Below are 22,170 nucleotides of genomic sequence, written 5' to 3' on the forward strand. Positions count from 1 at the left end.
ACAAGAAGGAAGAATGGTAACTTCTCAATCAATCTTCCAATTGTAATTCGATGCTAGATTTTTGCAGGAACTCCAGCACAGGAGTACCGGCCATATGTTCTGAGACTGGCTGCGATCCTTTGCTTGAAAGGCACTCAGTTTCAGTGGCTGCCTGCCCCAAATCCAGTTTGCAGCCAAAGAGCCCTAAGAAGGCAGAGCGGGAGCTTTGAAAGTGCAGCAAGCAGACAGATGACCTGGTCCCAGGCTTCCCCACTAGGTAAAGGTAAAGGTTTCCCCTTGACATTAAAGTCCAGTCATGCCTGACTCCAGGGGGCGGTGCTCATCTCCGTTTCCTAGCCGAGGGAGCCAGCGTTTGTCCACAGACAGACTCCGTGATCATGTGGCCGGCATGACTAAACACCGAGGTGCATGGAACGCTGTTACTTGCCCACCGAAGTGGTACCTTTTTATCTACTTGCATTTGCATGCTTTTGAACTGCAAGGTTGCCAGGAGCTGGGACAGAGCAACAGGAACTCACCCCGTTGTGCAGATTCAAACCGGCGACCTTTCGATCTACCAGCCCAGCAGCACAGCGGTTTAAACCACTGTGCCACCTGCAGTCCCCTGGCTTCCCCACTAAGGCATGCTATATTCTATTGCTATTAAAATTATGGTTCTTTCTAAAGTTGCAACTATGCACCTAAATAAACACATGCATATTTCTTGTAAATTCCTATCCTCTTTGGACCTCTCTTTTGGCTGATGTGGAAGAGACTGCCATACATGGGAGAAAAATAACTGCCCCCCACAATCAGAAGATTCAGAAATACATTAGCGTCACTTGAACAGAATGTATAGCTAAATCTGTCATCCTGGGCAAAAATAAATAGATAGGCAACCCTTTCTGAAGGCACCATCCTTCTTACTTTCATCATCAGTACAGGGGAATATGAGATAGCTGTTATTTTTCTTAATATGAGAGCAAAAGAACAAAGAACACAGCAATTTAATGCCCGCTGGCCTGGTGATGCGGGCTGACATTACAGAAATAAAGTGTTTTTACACCAAAGATAATGACCTCCTGTAATTTGAAAAGGAGAAAGTAAAGGTGCTATTGGAAAAAGCATCTTGTGGCATCTGAAAGATCTAATATGGAATCAACTTTCATGGACTAACAACAAATTTATGTCATAGTAAATGTGTTCATACTTAAGATGCTTGTTTTCCCTCTGGAAAAAGAGGTATTGTATTGTAGGTATGATAAATCTGGCTAAATTTAATAACATTGAACATCTCTTTTTATTGTACTCAATAAATTACTGTGAACTACCCAGAGAGCTTCAGCTATTGAGTGGTATTGAAATCAAATCAAATCAAATCAAATCAAATCTCTCTCAGTGGACAAGTTTGTACATCACAACAACTCATGGGTAAGCTATGTAGCTGGGTTGCTCGTGAAACAACCCATGATGTGCCCAACCGACTTGGTGTTCACTGTGGGTTGTCTCTCTCCTCCTCCCTCTTGGTCCCCTTTGTACCATCATCTTGCTTGCCCTGCCTGCCCTGATCACAAACCCTTTTAGTCCTCCCCTTTTTACCACCCTTCAGTTTGACAGCCAGTGGAAGCCCCTTCACATTGCCCACATGGCCCATTAAAGTGGCTGCCATGGGTTTATCACCCCACACACTTTTTTTTAGCAAATGTGTCTGTTTTATGTTTTTTGCTGATTGGGCTTGCACAAATGTGCACTTGCACACTTCCAAGTGGCACGCCTCACCTAGGTATCAGCCCAAAAGAGGCTGCAGACAGCTTTTCTTCAGTTTGTTTTCATTTGATAACCACCAAGAGAAACTAAAGCCATGAGTGATCTTTGCTCATAAAAAGCAGGTGGCTGGGAGATCCTAAAGCATCTTTCCCCCTTTTTTTCCCAACCTAACTCTTGTCAAGTTGCCCACACTCTTCCACTCTGCCAGCTCCTTGAAGAATGGAAGTTCAGCAGCTGGGGTCAAAACTCTGATTTCTTTAAAAGAAAAGGGGGGTGGGTGGCACAATTATTCAGGAGTTTTGGCTAGGACATTCAAATGGGCATTGGTGGAATGGCTGACTGAACCACCCAAAACAAAGGAAAATAGTAAAGTCAGCCATTAGTGATTTAAATATACAATGCTCTCTGACGCTTTCATTGGTTGAAAGACCGCAATTTCACCAATTTTGTGCAGTATTAGACCCTTATTCTGGAGAGATGATGACAAGGGTAGTCATTACAACAGAAACAGAGAGACAGTATGAAAAATTTAAAGAAGTAACAGGACTTCTCAAAAAGGCAAATGATATGGATTATTCATTTACATTTAGTCAGACAGAACAATGAGAGGCTTCATAGGCATCATAGCACAAATAAGCCTCAGTTTTGAACTCAAAACCAATTATTAGCATATCAGAAATTTCTCAGTTGACACTCTGGCGAGAATATCTTTAATGTTGTTGAAAGCGTATGTGTATCTTTTAAGGAGAAAGATAAAATTTGACAATGCAGGAAACATGAGAAAGGCATTCACCACAGAATTTCCTTCTGCAGATGAATTGTCTGCAGCAGCAAGAACCGGCAGAAGAAACCAGTTGTGACTTTGACAGATGCACTGTGGAGAACTCAGAATACTGGGAGGATGTAGATGAGGAAGTTGTCATTTCCTGTGTGCAGCAGGCCTACTCTGCAGACCAAACCCAGACTTTGAAGAGGCTTGCTTGCTTTGCACACGCACCGCAATTATCTGTGAGAGATGCTTAAAAGAAGCAAAAATCAACACTGCCCAAGCTAAAGTGTCTAAAGTCTGTTCTTTCCTTCACACAAGCACTGTGTTTAAAGAGACATTTAAAAGAAAAAAAAAACCTTTTGGCCCAAATGTAACTATTCTGCAAATTACCAGCACTAATGGAATAGTATCCTGCACCATATTATTGCATTTCTTATCCTGATGAAGATTGGCTGAAGAAGGTGCTGGATGACGTTAACCAGGCCAATTTGAAACCTTTTGTAAGGGTTTATTTCCAGCTCAAGAAATAGAGCAAAATTCTGCAGCCATTTTAAGAAGCTACTCGTACATAGTGCAAGCTGACAAGGAGGGGACAATTTCAGTTGCTGTGCCATAGGTTGTTCGATGTAATGACTATTTGCAAAATATGCACCCTGCAAAACTGGTAATATAATCACAGCTTTGAAGAAGAGCACTGAAATCAGATTTGCTGGCATTTTGGTGACTGCCGGTTTGCTACATATGCCACAGGGACAGGATGGGAAACTTTTGAATGTCCATGATTATGTATTCTTTGCTGTGTTGAACCCAAAATTAACTTTGGTGGCTATGGAAAAATCAGTGGCAGAGAAGGTGAAACCAGTGCACTGAAACAAAAGGTTGCTTTGGAACGTCACCACTTCTGCATGACACATTGATTGATTGATTGATTGATTGATTGAAAGCCACCCATTAGTATAATGCTCTCTGGGCAGCCATTACAATAAAATCAGAATCAACCAAGGCCTCATTTTTCAAACAGTGAAAGAATGAACCTTGAAGTCCCTCCTAGAAAGAAAGCCTGTGGATTTTTTTTTTTCTTTCCTCTTTTTGCTCATTCTAAACCAAAGCCTGGAAATAACTTAAACTCCGGTCAAGTTGATTTGGATACAGAGATGTGTTTTTATAGTTATAACTCAAATTACTGATTAATGTGTTAGGATTTTGTGGGAAGCATTGCAAAGACCTATGATTATGAACTACAGCCATTCTGAGTGTGTTTATGGTCCCAGCCAGCTCAGCACCAGTTGAGCGAGTGTTTAGTGAAGGCAGATTCATTATGAGACCTCACTGCACCAGGCTGGGAGCCAATCGTGTCGAGAAAATCACTTTTCTAAAGCGCAATCTTGATACAGTTTTGTTTAAATAAATTATGGTTGAAGTAAAGGACTTCAATGCATCATTGAGAGATGTGCAGATGGGAGCATCAGGGTGGGCTTGCAGCTCTCCCATCGTCTCACACGCTCCCCACCACCATCCACCTTTTTCTTTAAAGTTGGCCCTTGACACTTGAGAAGAGACTTCAGCCTTGAACATTTCTTGCAATGACTTGAGATTCAACTTGGACTTGAAAGTAAAGACTTGAGGCTTGACTTGAGACTTGGAGTAAAGGACTCAAACACATCACTGCCTGTTGGTGGAAGGACAACAAAGAGGGGTTAAACTAGCCTTCTTCAGCAGAGAGATCCAACGCCTGAAGGCCACCACCAGGAAGACCCTCCCTCCATTCACAGCAGATCTGTCTCTCTTGGCAGTGGCCTGCCCCAAAGGTTTCAAAACCCAGGCAAGCTAGCATGGGAGAAGGCTGCCTTTCCCGTTTCCTTGTCCCAAGCTTAAGACTCTGTAGGCACTTCAATTTATATTGTGAAATAGACCAGTAGCCAGAAAAGCTGAAGGAACAAGGGCATCACATGCCCCCTGTAAGTGACTGTTATTTAGTTCTGGTGTTTCAGTCCTGTCTTTTGTCCTGACTTTGGTCCTTTGAATAATCCTCCTCCTCTTTGTCTCCATTCTCTCCTCACAACAATCCTGTGAGGTAGATTGGCCTGAGAATCTGTGAGTGGGCCAAAGTCACCAGTGAGCTTCACAGCCAAGGCAGGACTAGAACCTGGAGCTCCCAGATCCTCAGTCCTGTGCTCTGACCACTCTGGCTGTCATGTTGTGACCAAGCTGAACATTTTTCAAAAGTAGCACCACTGGTATGTGTGATTGTGGCCAGATGTGACATCTCTAGCCTCTAGTCTCAAGAGGGTGTGTGCACTCCTGGCCACCACTAAAAACTGGACATGTAAATGGGAAGGTGGTAGTGTAAGATACTACTGGCCCCTCGCAGGGACTGGGCAGCCAAACCTCCCTGAGAAGCACCTGGCCCGCTCAGGTATCCTGGATGGGTTCAGGCTTAGCCCTCAGAAAAGCACCCTAGCCAAGGGGAGGCTATTCTCAAGCCAAGCCAGCTGAAAGGAAGTAGACTGTAGTTCCCAGAATATGCTAGGGAAACCCATGAAATAGGGCCCCAAGGAGAAGAAGAGATTGGGGCATGAGGGGAGTTACAAGGTAGGAAAGGCACTTGCACTCCCAAAGGAGAGGGGCAGGGAGAAGGCCCCATCCTAAGAGGAAGCAGAGAACATGGGCCTGAATTCAGGGAAGGAATTGCTTAGTCCTGCCGAAATGCAAAGGACTTGCCTGGTGGTCTGCTTCCAATGGAGACCATGAAGGAGGATGGCTTTGCTATACTTACTCCTAAAAGGGAATCACTGGAAAGAATCCATAACCAACATAGTACCTAATAGGAACCTTACTACAATTGTACCATCTTCGAAGTGTTAGAGTCTTCTGTCCACTTTTGTTGATATAAAAGCACACCTTTGCAATGATCAAGTATTTTTTCCTGTTTTGATGCAACTTTTAATGTGGAATTTAAAATGTTTAATATGGCTGATCTTTCAATAAAAGAGATTTCGCATTGAATGTCATTTTATCTTTGAAGATTTTTAAAAATCCTTATCTTCTCAAAGAAGCAAGAGGTGTGACAGAAAGGTGTGATTTCTAATTTGCACCAGAGTTCTCAACAAATAATGATTTTTCGCACCCTTCTGTAGCTCCTTAGCCAGCGGGAAGAGCTGCATGGCTACTGTAACTAAATCATTCTTGCTGCTCAAAAAACCCTGCATCTTTCTCAAGTTTTGGGACCCAATAGATGAACTTGAAGAAAATCATGCTAGAAAAATTCCAGGGGGCAGAATATGTAGAAATATGAAAGAATGTGTAAAGTGGGGATCAGCTCAGTTATGATTTCTACCCAAGAATTTGAAGTATTTCATCAGTTCTTCACTACATCAGTTCATTTGTGAGGATATGAGAAACCATTGCTGTGCCTACACATGTTAAGGTCTGCTTGTCTATCTGAGGCACTGAGCTAAACTACAACCTCACGAGTCTGATTCAGATGCAATGCCAAACCATAGTTTAGATATGCAGACGAGCCTGAATGAGATTTGGCTCATATATCCTCTCTTTGTACTTCACCCCGGGTGTGGTTGCAAGGCGGAGTGGGAAGTAGCCATTTCATGGTTTAAACTAGCCACGGGTTGTCATTGCATCCAAACAGGGAACTGCAGGTAATTGAAACTATGATGTATTGAAACAAACCAAGATCAAGCTGCAGCTCACCCAGGCTCATTCACACAGTGCTGCACCAGCAGTGGGGAGCCTCATTCAGCAGGAGTGCCAAATTCTATTTCAGAGCCACTCGTGAGGCAGCATTCCAGCATGGCTGGGGACAAGCGATGGGGGACATGGGATGACGGTGAAATGAATGAAAAACAAATGGACGACAAGTACCTGAGGAAATGCCAGGAAGCCACCAAGCAATTGGTGTACTATTGGTGATCTTGGAGGGAAGATCGTGGAGGAAAAGGGGGACAAGGATGGGGGCATGGCAATTTAAGGAATCCCAGTTGACTAGGTGGGACCTTAGGTGGGCTGGATTTGGTTCCCCAAGCCTGGACTAAACCATGGTTTAGTGTTACCTCTGAACCAGACTGTTTCCTTCGCCATTTGTACACTCCCTCCTTGATCCCTATGTAGTGAATCATCGGAACCCCACTGCTTCTGCTGTCTGGGTCAGTTCTCGATCGAAAGTCCCGGAGGCATTCTGGAATCCTTTAACTAAAGTTGCAGGGGAGCATCTGCAGTCAAAATAGCTATCTGAACTCCTGTTGTGGGCTGAATTCTCAGTGCTCTGGACAGGTCTTTGGTGCTCTGGAGGGGTGCTCTCAGTTTATCTAACCTCAGTTCTGGTTCTGACTTGAGCTCAGCTGCAAGCACCTGCTGTTCCTTGTCCAGGGTTCTGGCTTACTGACCATGCAGGCAAAGGGGTGACAATTTATGGGACTCCAATTTATGGGACATGGACCATCATCACTAGGTAGGCTAGCTCGGGCTGAGGAAACTGTAGGCCAAAATGTATGGGAGGCTGCATGTTGCCCATCCTTGAAGGCTGCACTCCTCTTGGAACCAGCTTCAGATAGACTTAGGGCACTGGCATCACAATCTGTGAGGAGAGGGAGGAGAAGAAAGCCTTGTTCTCCTCTAGAACAAACCACAACAGTTGTTCTGGACGAAGGTGACCAGTAAGTTATTCATGAAACTTGCAAACCTCTTTCACCATTTCTGCTTGCATAAAAGGTTGAAAGTTGTGCTAAAGAAAGGAAGAACACCAAGAACATCAAAAAACCTGCTCATGAATGCCAGTGGCCATTCCTGCCGCAGAGCAACCTCCAAGAACAAACCCTTGTTTAGCAGCCCTCAAGTACTGTTTTTACTGCGATATTGTTATTTTTATCTTTGCTTATTTGTTTTAACTTCATAAACTGCCCAGAGAGCCTTTCGGGATAGCGGGGACAATATATTAAATGGAAAACAAATGCTGAGTGCAGAGAGTTAAAACTAGACAAAGTCTGTTCCAAGTATCTCTTACAAGCTAGTTCAATAGGACCAGACCCAGTGAACAGTCTGCTTAAAAATGCAGTTCCTAGGAATAGCTTGAACTTCACCGTGTTAGTGAAGGTGAATTGACAAAAGTGGAGTGCAACTTTCTGCATTTTCTCTCTTTTAGTTATTGCTCTCCTTGGACTGAAGTATTCCCTTGACTAGTTTCTTCATGGAGCAGAGTGAGTTAATGTGTTCCGTTTGCTGTAACTGTACATCTGAGACCCCTGCATGGTTTTTATTCCCCCATCATCACCCTCTTTCTGTAAAATGTCAGCCATTTCCTGATGAACATAGTGGTGGTGAATTTCACACCTTTCTCATATCTGTGTGGAAACCTGGGTGTTAATGGTGTGGGATCTGGGAGCGTTTCTGTGTTATAAAGAAAGAAGCTGCTTGTTCAGAACAGAGGAAAACAAGACTGGAATACTAAGTGCAGGTGAAAAAGGCATTATAAAACTGGCGGCTCAGAGTAGGCAGGAATGGTGTGTGCAACATAGTTTATAGTGGAACCAGGGTGATCAAGTTGGAGTGTGGAGGTTTTCTGCAAAGAATACTGGCTATGTGGGTCTTTGGGGCAAAGGAGGACTAACTCTGAGATTATCTTTAAACTCTGTAGTGGGATTTACCGTCACAGCATTTGAAGATGGAAAGTTGGTCAGTTGATCAAGTCTGCAACTGGTTGCTGCAGAAAAACTTAGGGGACCTGGTTCCTAAATTTCGTGGTAAGGCAATTTTAGCGTGTGATTTAGATTTAGTGTGATTTAGATTTGCTAAACAGAACAAGGATAAGCCTTCTTCAGGGAAGGAGTTAGGGAAATAAATTCTATTGTATGCTAAAACTCTACAAACCCTAAAGGTATTATGTATATTGCATTGCTTGTCATATAGGTTTCTATTTTAAAGTATTCCCTTGATAGTAAATGTTTTCTTCCTACCTGCTTATTGATAACACAGTAGTGCTGTGACATTGTTGGAGGAGGGGGAATCAGCCCAGGAAAAGTTTTAATTCTATTTCTAAAACAAGAATGTGAACTAAGTCCAGGGCTTAATTTCATCCAAAACTCAGTTTTGAACTGTTTTTTTAATGTCAGGGTTTATCATTGAACATTTGAAGGAATTGTTCAGGGAGAGTGGCTCTGGGCATGTGTACGGTATATTTTCATCCCATGAAGTGACCGCAACCTGCTGCTTGAGAAGGGGAGGGAGAGAAGAGTTCTTAGGGTAGAAGAGAAGACTTCAGCCGATCTCCAGTCTCGGCTCCTCTCTAGAGCAATTAAGCACGGGCTGCCTGCTGAACCCACCAAGCCAAGAAGTGCTGCCTAAGAGCATCAATACTCTGGCACAGTTGCTAGTGTGTAGCCCAGCTGATTACACACTCCCATTTTCACACAGAGCCTCTCTTTTGTAGCTTCAGAAATGGTGCTTATGTCTCAGGTACTGCTAGTTGCCTTCAAAACATCAACCTACCTGCACCCAGGAGGCAGTCAAAATATAACGATCCCTTGATTCTTCTCTTAGAGGAAGAAGTGAGCGGGGCTGCTCTCTTGGCTCTTAATGACAGGATGGTACAGCAGCTAGTGAAGAAAATAGGGCACCAGGCAGTGTTACTGGACCTGATTAAAAAATGCAAGCGACAGACGGAGGGGCCAGCTTGGACATGTGAAACGCCCTTCTTTGAGTCACAAGGAGAAGCCAGCGGGTAAGCCCCTGCAAACATAAACCGACGTAACTACAGTCCTTATATAACCCACTCAGAAATGTCCTTGGATTTAATTCCAATCTCATAAATTTTTATTCCTACTTAATGGTTCAAATAACATGGACTTGGAAGCTCAGCGGAGTATGAATGAATGCTGATGACTTGGTGTTCTTGAATATGAAGGTAACCAGTCAAAATCTCTCCTATGTTTATAAGGCACAGTTGTAATGTGCAATTTTAGTCTGATGAATTGTTTTGCCTCATGCATGTTTAATTTCCAAAATGAGTGGTGCTTGAGCTGGCCTGAAAGTGGTCAGAAATGAAACAATTGCCACTGGGCATCTGCTGAATCCTTTTCCCTGACCACTGAACACCTTACCGGGCTTGGAAGTAAAAGAGAATTGTTTTCAGGACACAAAATGTGACCTTTTGGGCAGTTCAAGACTGAAATTAAACACACACGACAAATTGCACTAAATGGATAAGGATTTCTGATTCCCCAGTAGCATCATCAGGAAAACAGATCTCTCTTCCACCCCTGCAGTATATTGCCAAAATTGGGGAGAGGGGGAGCAAAACCTATAGGGGTGGCGGAGCGGGGGGGGGGGGGGCAAGAGTGGCTTTTAATGTGGATGACCATGACCTCTATTTAGATTTGGTAGTCATAACAAATGTCTGGGCTTGGAAGTCTTCATTTCTAAGCATACCACACTTCACTTGGTAGACCTTGGCACTGTAGTAAAAAAACAGAATAGACCCTGCCAGTCTGGGATCTGCCCATTGCTGCCCTGAGGTATGTGGACAGAGTAACTAGAAGCTAGGCATATTTTATATCAACAAGCATTGCAGCCTGTAGGTTCCATGATTGTCTTATGATTCAGATACGTTAAGATGATTTAACAATCTGGAGAGCTCTCAGAGAACTATTCTTACTGTAAGTGCCGTGACATCTTTTTCTTGATGAAACTTGTGCTTTTCTGCAAAGATCGGTTGGTTTCACTAATGTGTTCCTTAATAGGGAATTTGGTGTGATGAATAAGCAGGATCTCACAGGGAGGACAGAGGGAGAGGATCGCTCCTGGTACATTTGGTTTGGCTTTGGTGACAAAGAGACCTGCCCCAAGGTGGCCATAAATATCTATAGCCTGCAACTGACTCAACTCTTCGGTTCATTGCTGCAAAGTTTTCCCTGGCCAGAGTAGCTGTGACATGGAAGTACTGAATTGGTCGGACCCTGAATATGCCTTCCTGGGAATGGAAGATTTCACTTACAGAAGATGCCTCCATCCAATTTTCAGGGGTGCCCTTCCCTGCACACACCACAGCTCCACCAATTCAGCTGGTTTCTCAGCTTTCTGAATAGCATTTCTAGGGCTGTGGAGGATGCTGTGTTGAAAAGCGAAGTCCGCTTCTGTCAGTCAGTTACTTGTGCTTCAATCTATATCCACCCCAATAGCTTCTACTGAAGCAAATTAGACTTGCCCACTTTGAGTTCATCTGTTGGCTCAACAAGGCAATTTCTGTCTCTTCTGTACCGTGAGCCATGACTGATTTGTTGTTGTATTTGTTATAGGACTGCTGGTATTCAGCTAACTACAGGGCATCTGAATTGCTTCTCTCCTAATGAAAGCACTGAGGATGGATCCATTGATCAAAGAGTGCTCAAACAAAAGTACGTTTATGGCTATTCTGCCAATTTTAGAGAAGTTTCTATCCTGAGGTACAATCAAAGGAATATTTCCATAGTGCTAAAAAGACTTACTGTCAATTACAGATAGGTGGAAAAATTGGTAGAGTCATACTTTAAGGACAAATTGCAATTTGCAGCTAGAAATCTATATATTATCAAGTTTGGGGTGCAATTTGCAAAAAATGAAGAAAGGAAAAAAAAATGCATCATGCTGTTCATATTTGGAAAATGTGCCTGGAAAAATGTATGCTTTTCTAAATTGCACACAATACTGCCAGTATTAAAATATATGTGATCTTGTACTTGCATTATTTGGATTTTAGATGCCTTAGCTGATAGTGATATAATTATAGAGGAACAACATCTTTATACGTAGAGACTGTTGAGAATCTGCATCTAAAGAATAAATGAACAAGGAGTATTACTGCGGGACTACTGGCTTTACTGAACTGGAGTGTATCTTGACCCTCTGGTGCTTGGCAATGCACTGAATCCGTAAAGTGGATTATTATTGTTGCATGAAGTCTCCGACTTATGGCAACCCGCTGAATAAGTGCCCTCCAAAATGCCCGGCCCTTGACAGGCCTGCTCAACTCTTGCACTTTTAAGGTTGTGGCTTCCTTTACAGAATTGGTCTTCTTCTTCTTCTTCTACCTTCGACTTCCCTGGCATTATTGTCTTCCCCGGTGATAAAGTGGGTGCAGAGGGCTTAACTGGCTTCCTGTCTACGCTCTGCATGGCAGAGCAGAATAAATTACAAAACCATGTAAACTAAAATGACTTTAAAAATATTTAAATGCCACCAATTTCAGGGGCTTCTGGTTATCAAAGATGCAATTTATAATGAAGTAATGATGGGACTAGGAAAAACCCACAGGGAAATGTGTTAGAATTTAAAGAAGTAAGATTTGTCTCTACTGTTTTTGACAGAAAAAACATGACACATGTTTTCACAAGATACAAACCATTGCAATGGACAAATTCATATACACTGCCTGAGTTTCCTTATGATGTCAAATGCATATTAGCAGAGAGGAAGTGCCCTGACCACAGTATGAGAATCAGGATAATTGAATTCTTGCAAGCTGACATGACAAAGTACCTTGAAGGATCACTGTAAGTAAGACGGCTTTTAGCATTCTGCCTCATGGGAGAAATATGGCATGGAGTTAATTAACAAAAGGATGATAAATTGATCTCCACATGCTATGGACTTTGGTTTTAAGAATGCTTGGACGCGAGGCATAATTAATAAAATGGTGGGTGCTAGTGCTTGTAACAGCATGGGGAGCCCAACTTGAATTCAGCTATGGGCTACTTTTGATCTAAGAATGTAAGAAATTCCTCACTAAATCAGATTCCAAACCAATCTGGTCCAGCATTCTGTTCACACAGTGGCCAGCCAGCTGCTGGGGAATGTTCACAAGCAGAACAGGAGTTCAATATTCTCCTGCTTTTGATCCCAGTTCAAAGAAACACCATGCAAATAACTGCTGTTGTTCTGTAATGCTTTGGTGCTTTGGGTGGCCTCTGTGAGGTGCCAATGCATCTGTGAAGACCTAAGACCCACCACTGTCATCCTGGCAGAGGCTTGTTTAATGATAGTTGCTTCGTCAGAAGTTCTGAAGGAGCAAGGAACATAACAATCATTCCTAACATTTCTAGATGGAACCTAGGTCTGGTAAATCCAATGCTGGTTGGCTGGTGGTTCTGGCTAGGGAGAATAGAGCAGCCTCCCTCAATAATGGCTTCCATTGCTGTACAGCTCAGGAAGGTCTTCCTGATGTGCAGCCTGAAGGTCCCCCAGAGGCAGGTTTGGTGGCAACCCAAAAGAAGGATTTTTGGTTGACTTCTCAGGATGTGGAACTCCCACCTAAGGGAGTTTTCTAGGTTTGCTTTCTCTGTGTTGCCCTTCTGCTGGGACACAAAGACTACTGTATTAAAGAAGGCTCTGGTGGGTTGGCTGCTGTTCTTAATGAAACATTTCTGTAATTGTTATGATTAATTGTATTTAACCTATTGTTTTAATCAATTTAATTGTTTCTGTAAGCGGGCTTTGCTGTGGAAACGTACGTTATTATATTGTCTAAAACCGACATGTATGTTTGCAGGCATTTTCCTAAATATTGTAATCATTGCTGCAGTACAGTTATGCCCCACCTTCTTCTTCTCGCAAGGGACCCAGAGTGGCTGACATTGTCGCCAATACTCTATTTACCCTCACAACACCCTCTGTGGCAGTTGGCCTAGAGTCACCCAGTGAGTTTCATAGCTAGATGGGGACCAGAACCCAGATTGCCCAAGCCCTAGTCCGACACTCTAACCATGATGCCACATTGGCTCTCACATGATTGATGTTGAATTTTGAAGCCAATTGGCTTGCCTTTATGTATATGCAAAACCAAATCTGTGAACGGCAGCTTAGCAGAGCTGTCAGCTAGCTACAGCTGAAGATATGTCTTATGGAAAGGGCATGCAGGGTGCTGAGAGAGCTCTTTAAAATGATAATTAAAACAATGAATAATAATAACATCTGTCTCTAGCTCAGATATCGTTCTTTTCACATTCACCCCCTGGGAGTGCACAACCTTCTTCTGTCTGGGTGCTGGTTACTTCGTTTTGCATCTAGGCATGTTGGCGGAGCCACTAACTGGCCAAGTGAGTGACTGGGGAGGGCAAGAGGCTTATATGTTTGCTAGTTGGCTTGAGGCAGATGTATGACTATAAAAAGACCAGTCATTGTGATATGAAAATCATTGTGAGTGCTGTTGAGCTACCTTTCCTTGTTGCCACTTAAGTCCTCAGTTACTGCACAGGAACACGGCAATAATCTAACCTGCACGCGTGCCTTGTGTTCACAGATACCCCACCACTCAGCAATATAATGATGTTGTCAGTGCACTCTTACAGGCATACCCTTTTCTCGATGAGGGTGGGTGCGGCTTTGTAAGTATTAAAATGAATGCTGACCTGTGTTGGACATTGTTATTTATTTGCATATGTAACCGAATTTATGTGATTATTTGAAGACTGTTCTGAAATATACACTGTTCTTTTATTTTGTGTACCTGGCATCAGCTTCTGTTCTAGAGTATAATGAATTAAGAGTAGAAACTGTTTTCCATGTGGGAGTTAGTTCCCTTTGAAGAACAGATTTCTTCATACAGGCTCCCCAGAACTCCCATCACATGTTTGGTTTCATGTGACTGAAGAGGACCAATAGGAGTTCATCATGAAGATGAATGTGATCTTACATCATGGCCTGCCTTCTCTTGGATTTAACTAAGGATTTTTAGTTGTTCCTTACCAAGGCAATATCTCTCAATAAGTGGGGATTAACTTCATATATGCTAATCAAGTGGCTCCTATAGCCAAGTTTCAATAACCTGGGTAACTATGGATCATCAATAAGTTGGGGGTTTCTCTCCGTTTTCCAGTACTCAGTCAGGACATGTGAAATGGGTTGGCTAAAAATATAAAGCAAATTGTAATGGTCAGTAACTTCACACATTTCTCAGCAATTAAAACATCATGAGATTGATTGCATGGCTGTGTGAAACTGCACTGATTCTTTTTACTTATTGCCTGGGGTACACGCACAGCATCATGATCTTGCATATGTGATTTTATCATCTGTGAAACTAATTTAAAGCAAAGGCAAAGAAGAGACTTGCTGTCTCTTCAAAGGAGTCATTCCATGTTTTTTTCAACAGTATGTGTAGCAAAAAGCTCCTTTAAGGTAGAGTTGGGTTGTGGGAAAAATGCTGGAAATATGTACCAAAGTTTCCTTTCTCTCTCAGCAGGAGAATAGCCGATAACATACTCTGAGTGAATAGATAAGACTCTTGGAAGACACTAATGGCTTTTTTTTTAAAAAATAAAATGCAGTTTCTATGGAAACGAGCCCTTAAAGACCGTTTCAAGTATGTACGGAGACCAATAGAAGATGATGAGCAGGTGGTGAGAAATAAATGCAAGTTTGGACACAGGCGAGGACAGACCAGAAAATCTCCTGAAAATAGCTGTGAGGAAATCAAAGCAGGCCACACAAAAGTAAGAAATCAGATCATGAACTGATGGGATTGGATGAGGGGTGAGGATTAGAGAATATCAAAATGGGTTAGATAGGTTCTTGTCAAATACACTTGAAAAGAGGGCGGAATGCCACAATTGGGCTTTCCTCGCTCGAGCTCTCTCTGGTGGTACAAGCCCTTCCAATGGAGAACAATGTGATGATCTGTGCCTTCTTTCCAGTGGGAGTCCATTACTGAACTCTGTGGAGCTCACTTCCCATAGAAATGCACATGATTGTGGTGATAATGGAAGATTATAGAAGGAAAGTTTCCCTTGCTCGCCATTCTCCTTCAGCTGTCTGCCTTTCTTAAAAACAAAACAAACCACCAAAACCCAAAAACCTCTTCTATAATAGTTCCAAAGATGCAGTTTTCTTGAATAATGTGCTGCCAAGCATGGTGATGATAGAGAAGGAGCGTAAGAACATTCTTTCTATGAACTTTTAAAAGTGTAATTTATCTTCCTTATGCCCAGTTTGGAGTAATTCTCTTCTCCCTCAGAAGACCCACACACTCAATTCAACATTTATTGAAGGCCCCCTGACCCTCTGGATAGCTTCTAGGGGAACAGGAAGAGGCAGGAAACTTTCTTCCCATATATTTCCAAGCTAATGATTGGGTTTAGACAACATGATAACTCACATTCAGTGGCTGAGTAGAGGTTGAGTGTGGGTTGTCACTGAACTATGCTTTGTTGTTGCAAAGCATTGTCTAAAACTTTTGGTGATTAACCTGCAGCTCATAACTCAATATCAAATCATGGGTTCTCTGGATGGGTTGTACATGGCTACTAAGCCATGGCTTGTTAATGCAGGTGGGTTCAGACAACATGATAAGTCATGTTCCAACAAGGGCCCAGCTGAATGTCAGCCCCACTCAACCTATATTCAACCCTGGAGTGTGGGTTATTGTGTTGTCTGAATCTGGTCCATGTGTTTAGAATTATCAACAATCTTTGATTATAGTGACCTCTGCATAGAGAAAGTATTAAGGAAATTTTGTTCTCTGTTGTCCTACACTCTGTTAAACATTTTCTGATAGAGTTGGTTACTATTTATGAACTTCCTATCCAAGGTTCTCCACTTTAGTATGCATGAAGATAAATTACATGTCTTCTGATCTTACTATTGGATTAATCATTGCTTTTATTATTTTATTAACTTTATGGTTTTAAATCCAGTAGTATGCCACCCTGTAAGGGTTTACTCTAAAAATGCCTGCAGCAAATATTGCAGTGGAACTGAATACGAGAAGGAACACCAAAAACATTGGAGCCTAGGATTCTTGAAAAAGCCGATGCTTAAAAAGGCAGGAAATGCAGACTTTTGCCCCTGCATTCATGTTCTTTGTCCACATGCCTTTTAATTATCAAGGGTTAATTCATGTAGTTATGTCTATAATTGAACTGGAAGGTCTCAAATTTTCTTTCCTCGACATGCTACCCCCAGTGCATTTGATTGATTAATTGATCGCACTGCATCCGGAGATATTCAGCTCAAACATTTATGTACTTATACATTAGTTAGCCTAAAAAAAAAAACCTCAATCCCATTTTTTCCACATGCTAATTCTGATTATCAACTACTCACAATAATTGCTAGTTCTATTATCCTATAGTTACTGGTGAGATTATATTTAGTAACACTATAATAAGCCTCTTACCAATTTAGAATTACCAACTCTTCTTGAAGATCAACATTTAAATTACTTAATTGTGGTGACTATAAGAGGTTTGAAGGTGGGTTCTTTCCCCATATTTTTTTAGTTGAACTGCAAAATAAATACACGAAATTTGACAGAAATGAATACATTTTTAGTCTGGAAAATAAACAAGGAGTACTTTTTTCCACTTGAATGTACCTCAGGTTTCCATTTTTGTAGCACATCTTATTGATAATTGTGGATAGAAAGTATGCACGCAAACATAAGGCTGCCTTTATTTTGTGTAAGAAATCAAAATGCCATTGCCAGTGACTGTTAGAAAGAAAATAACTTTTTAATGAGTGGCCAGATATTTCATTTGGATAGTAGCATAATTTGAAAAATTGTGAGGATATGACCCAGCTTGATAGAGATCTTTAATACTTTGTTTAAAACCTTAGGAGACCTTTTAAAAATTGCAATGCATGGGGATCTTTGAGAAATAACACACACTTGTAAATCTTTTACCAAAATCCCATAGATGAGTAACAGATCAATTCCATGAAGCCTAGACATATGGGTGTCATATGGTTATTTTGGAGTCTCATATCTAACATATCATCAGAAAAGAGCTCCAGCTGTAGACTGGGGACCACGCACCATCCTCCTCTGCAGCCAGCATGACAAGCAACCTCCAAGAAAGGATTTAGTGGGCATTCTGGGGAGAGGGAGGATTAGACAGCTGCCCACTGAGATGCAGGAATCCTCGTGGCACTTCAGCCTCTTTCTGCCCTGCTCTGAAGCACCATAGCCAGCAACAATTGGCCTTTGCACTGCTTTGACTGCCCTTCATAGGATGCCTCTAAACTACGGAGTGTGCAGGGTCATGGACATCTCCTCTTGGGATTGTGTCCTTGGGATGCAATCCTACAGTGTCCAAGGGACAATAGCTTGAATCCACCAGATCCAAAGCTGTCTCCTCTTTTAAATGGCGCCAGCTGGGGAGCAGTGTATGCTAGCTCTGTAGGTGGTGTACTTATTTCTATTCCCATAGTAACTAATGGAAAGCAAAGAGCAACAAGCAAGAGAAGATGAGGGAGGGGTAAACAGCGCTCTCTCTCTCTCTCTCTCTCTCTCTCTCTCTCTCTCTCTCTCTCTCTCACACACACACACACACACACACACACACACACACACACACACAGAGGGGGAGAGAGAGAGAGAGAGAGAGAGAGAGGGAAAAATGCACCCTGCGTTATAGGCAATGCCTGACTATTTCGACAGGTAGAGAATATTTACAGTGAAGGACTTGACACTGCAGTAACAGAACATATCAACTGGTTTAAGGAAGAATATATGAAAACTGAGAGAAATTGGGCAGAGGTGGATAAAAGGATGTCCAAAACTTTAGAAATAAGAAGAAAGATGATAAATAGCAGGATGCCTTTGAAAGATGTTTTGAGGCTGTTCCCATTCTTAAGATGTCCATACCAGGTAATGGGTGTTTTCTTAGTAATGTCTGGTATTGCATAATGTAACTAGTTATACATATGTGTCTCCATGTTTGTAGCTGTTATACAACTTTTCTAGGAGTTTTGGCAGTAAATCATATCCTGATCCTGATTTACTATAGCATGATGCTATAGTAAAGAAAGCTTTCTCACACATTTCTTTATTAACTCTCCGTGGATGAATCTTTCCCTATGATGCCAAATGTAGCCAATCTTACATCCCATAATGCCAGTAGCACAGGGAGTTTGCACAGCAGAGTCATAAAGTACTCGGAAGGGAAGGGAAGGGAAGGGAAGGGAAGGGAAGGGAAGGGAAGGGAAGGGAAGGGACCATGTTTTATCATGGTCAGTAGGAGGTAAGGGGTGGCTCTAACCGACAACCATAGAAGTGAGTTAGCTATTCCAGATACACATAAGGATCAGCCATTTCTGTGGGTGTGCTGGGCTTTGGTTATCCATGTCTGTGCCCTGCATTCCCTTGAACACCTGTGGAACACCTACTTTGAGAAAACCTCCTGCCAGCTTCTGGAGAGAGTTCCAGTGGCATGATGTGGCATCCCAGTGGTGGAGCCACACAGGTGACGTTTCCTATGGCTCCCTTGTCTCAAGCCAAACCTTGGAGTCGGGACGATGCTTTAGAAAGCAGGCTTGAACAGAACATTCACTTTTTAACATTGCACATTAATGCATTTTCAGCTGGCTAAATTATGCTCTGTTTTCCTGCTGTAGCTTTTTAGAGAGTTTCAGTTCCTAACACACAGGGATATTTATAAGAAAACAGTTGATATTTTGGAGGCCTATTCAGAGCACATACTGACTTCGAACCTGGTGAAGAACAGTCCGGTTAATGTTGTTCTGCAAAGAAGTCTGAAACAACACATGGAAGAGGATATTCAGAAATGTTGGTATAAACCATGATATCTGGTTTTTAAATAGTAAGCAGGCACAGTTCTGGTTGGGTTCACACATCATGCTAAGTCACCCTGTGCATAAGCCACAAGGCATGAGCTTTTGTAGAAGATTGATCAGTATGCCCAACAGAAGGTCGGACTTGAGTTGCTCTTCCCATCCTTCGCCTTCAGTCCTCCAGCTGGCCCCAGTAGGTACCCCAGGGGACTTTGTGGCAGAATATGGCTGTCTCATTGTCCCAGTCCCCCTTCCCACTCCAATTGCTACTTTTCCCCCTTTCCAAGTCATGAAAAGGGGCACGAGAGCTAGTATCTCCCCTTTATGGAATAGTGAGAGACTCAGGAAGTGGTGAAAAGGTACGGGAAACTGAGAAATGTAAGTTTAACATTTAAAAGCAAGATTGCTAGGGAGAAAATAACCACCCCATTCTGCCTTTTGGTGCAGTTATTCATTTGGCTACCCTGCCCCACTCAATATTTTCAGAGGTTCTGACTTTTGCATACCCCCACACCCCTTCGTCCTTCCAAATGGTGCAAAAATTAGTTAACAGGCAAATTTCCATATATGTAACCTGCTTCGATTTGCTGCTTCTTTGAAAACTGAAACAGAGAAGTTTGTTGACCAGAAAAAAAAGTGAACTTGCAGACCACCACCAAGAAAAATTAATAAAATTACAGTCCCAACTGAGCATTCTTGAGGTTCTTAAAAAGTTGAATCTAAATGGTTTATTAGTTAATGAGGGTTTATCAATCATCCTTGAAATACTGAAGGGTTCTTATAGAAGTGATTAATGTGTGAAAAAAATCCTGACATGTAAGATTGTCAAAAGCAGGGAAAATATCCAAATAGAGATACTGAATACCTTACAATATTGCTGATAGAAATTTTCACTCTTCTTGTTTTAATTGATACTTGAAACTTTTCTTCACTTTTGCCAGGTATGAAGATAACAGCCACATGTTTACTCTTACCAGTTGTTTTTGGAGAAGATTCCTCTTTGTTTGTTACTGTGAATGATGAGGTATGTAGACAGTTAATGAGAAAAGCAGTGTTGTGTAGTGATTAGAGTGTGGGATTAGGACTCAGGAAATCTAGGTTCAGGTTGCCACTTGGCAATGAGTCTCACTGGCTTCTCAGCTGGACATTGGCTTTCAGCACAGCCTACCTGACAGGGTTTCTGTGAGGATAAATTGGAGAAGAACATGAAAGAGGGAAAATGGTAGGCTATAACTTATATGTGTTATATATGTATGGGGGCTAACCTAGAGACCAATTTTTTAAAAATGTACCATTCTAACAACACATTGCAATGCCTTCAAAAAGTCAATTAACCAAGGTTGCAAAATCACTGTAAAAATATGGATCTTCCACTTTTCTGAAACATTCCTGTCTACCATCCCTTTTCTCACCTTGAACTCTAGTCTTTTGATTACTGACAAATGCCAGTAAAATGAGTTTTCCCTAAACTCTGCTTCTGATCTTTAATTATGGAGTCAGACTCAGCTGTTCCCAATAGCTTCCTATCATGCCTAAGCACACTATGCACAATCATTATTTAGAGAGGCCACTACATTGTAGAAGGCAACACGAATGAGTCAAAGGTGCTTCTATAGATAAAGGTGCTTCTTCAGATTTCTGAGCCAGTGAAGGAATCCTGTTGACTGAAGGGAGCTGATGATCTTTGTTGATGACCCCACTAATGTTCTGGCTGGTTGATGGATCCTCTAGAATGCTAGGGAAGATAGTGCTGTGCGATGCAGAGGGCAGGGCTGGAATAATTTCCGCCACACATTTCTGCTAGCAGGAGCACTCTGAGCAGAACTTTGCTTAGGGAATGCCCTGCAAGGAGAGAAGCCACTGGATGCAAAGCATAGGTCCTTGCCTGCAGACTCACAATCTAGATAAAAAACATGAAACAAAAAGCGATTGGGTATTTGGTGCTGTGAATTCTAGCCAAACAGTTCTTTGCAGAGGTTTGAATGATACTTTTAAGTTCTCTTTGGCAAATTCTAGAGATACTATTCCAAGTGGAGAAACTTGTCTTTCTTCTGCCAAGCCAGGGGAAAGATCAACTTGTCTATTTTCCTATGCTAGGTGAAAGTGTCGACACCAGTACTAGAAGTGAAATACCCATTTAATATAAATGTGTGTGAGTGTTCCCTGTACATGGAGAAAGAGAAACTCGCTCAGCTGGATGATTGTGCCATGGCCCTGGCTGCTCTGCTGGCTTCTTATCATGTCTTTGGCATTCCATTCCCCCAAGGGCTGCACAATACACTTAACTTTTTGAAGTCTCTCGTCTTTGAAGTGAAAGTTCTGCCGTTGCTTTCAGTAAAAACCAAGACAATGGAAAAATGTGAATGTACTGACATTAAATAATGTTCAGTATGACTTTGGGAGGGCATTATCTTGCTGGGAGCAATCCCTGAATTATCTGACATTATTTTGATTGATTTCTGTAATGCACAATATTCATATCCCTGAATGGATTTATTTCTTAAAAAATAAAACTTTGTAAAGGAATGATGAGCAAGGGTTTCCATATTAATCTTTGGGGTTAAAAAAGATTCCTAAGTACAATTCCCCACAGGATCATACATATTACCAAGCTTTGATGGTATTCAAATATGCAGAGTGATGTGAATTGTGTATAATATAAATGTTTTGGCCTTTTCAATTAATGTCCTGCCCCTTTATTTTCACAACTTTTTATGGATCCCCTTGGTTGTACACAGAAACATTCATTAAAATGTAGTGCAATTGGTTTTGAGACCTTTCTTACCCAACAGTCAAATGCACCTTCATTTCTAAAGCTGCTGGCTTTGCATCCAATGAATAAATACTTGATTGTTGCACATTCCACCTTGACACAACTAAAGAAATTTACAGAACAGATGGAAGTGGGAAAATTGTACCCAAACCCTGTAAATCCCCCCCGAAAAGTCAGAGAGAAAATGAGGTTCTCTTTAGTTAACAAGTGTGCTGCATGGAACAATCCTTTGCCCTTTGGATAGCAGGCAAACAAATGGGCGGAGTATACACTTTCAACCCTCATTGGTGTCACCCTTGTTAAGTAACCACACTCAACATCTTTCTGTGCA

At 42.0% G+C, this 22,170-nt stretch overlaps 1 protein-coding gene across 1 annotated transcript; it reads left to right on the plus strand.

Annotated features, from left to right (window-relative positions):
* Positions 1 to 8,189: 8,189 nt before the first annotated feature.
* SAMD3 (sterile alpha motif domain containing 3) lies at positions 8,190 to 21,448 on the plus strand. Its single transcript, XM_044419382.1, has 10 exons — positions 8,190 to 8,268; positions 9,065 to 9,245; positions 10,819 to 10,917; positions 11,866 to 12,051; positions 13,797 to 13,881; positions 14,824 to 14,973; positions 17,934 to 18,143; positions 18,890 to 19,061; positions 20,008 to 20,090; positions 21,164 to 21,448. The coding sequence occupies exons 1-10, from the start codon at positions 8,190 to 8,192 to the stop codon at positions 21,446 to 21,448; spliced, it is 1,530 nt and encodes a 509-aa protein (XP_044275317.1).
* The last annotated feature ends 722 nt before the right edge of the window (positions 21,449 to 22,170 follow it).

This window comes from Varanus komodoensis, unplaced genomic scaffold (genome assembly GCF_004798865.1).
Source record: "Varanus komodoensis strain SLA01 unplaced genomic scaffold, ASM479886v1 scaffold1, whole genome shotgun sequence".
Lineage (NCBI taxonomy): Eukaryota > Metazoa > Chordata > Lepidosauria > Squamata > Varanidae > Varanus > Varanus komodoensis.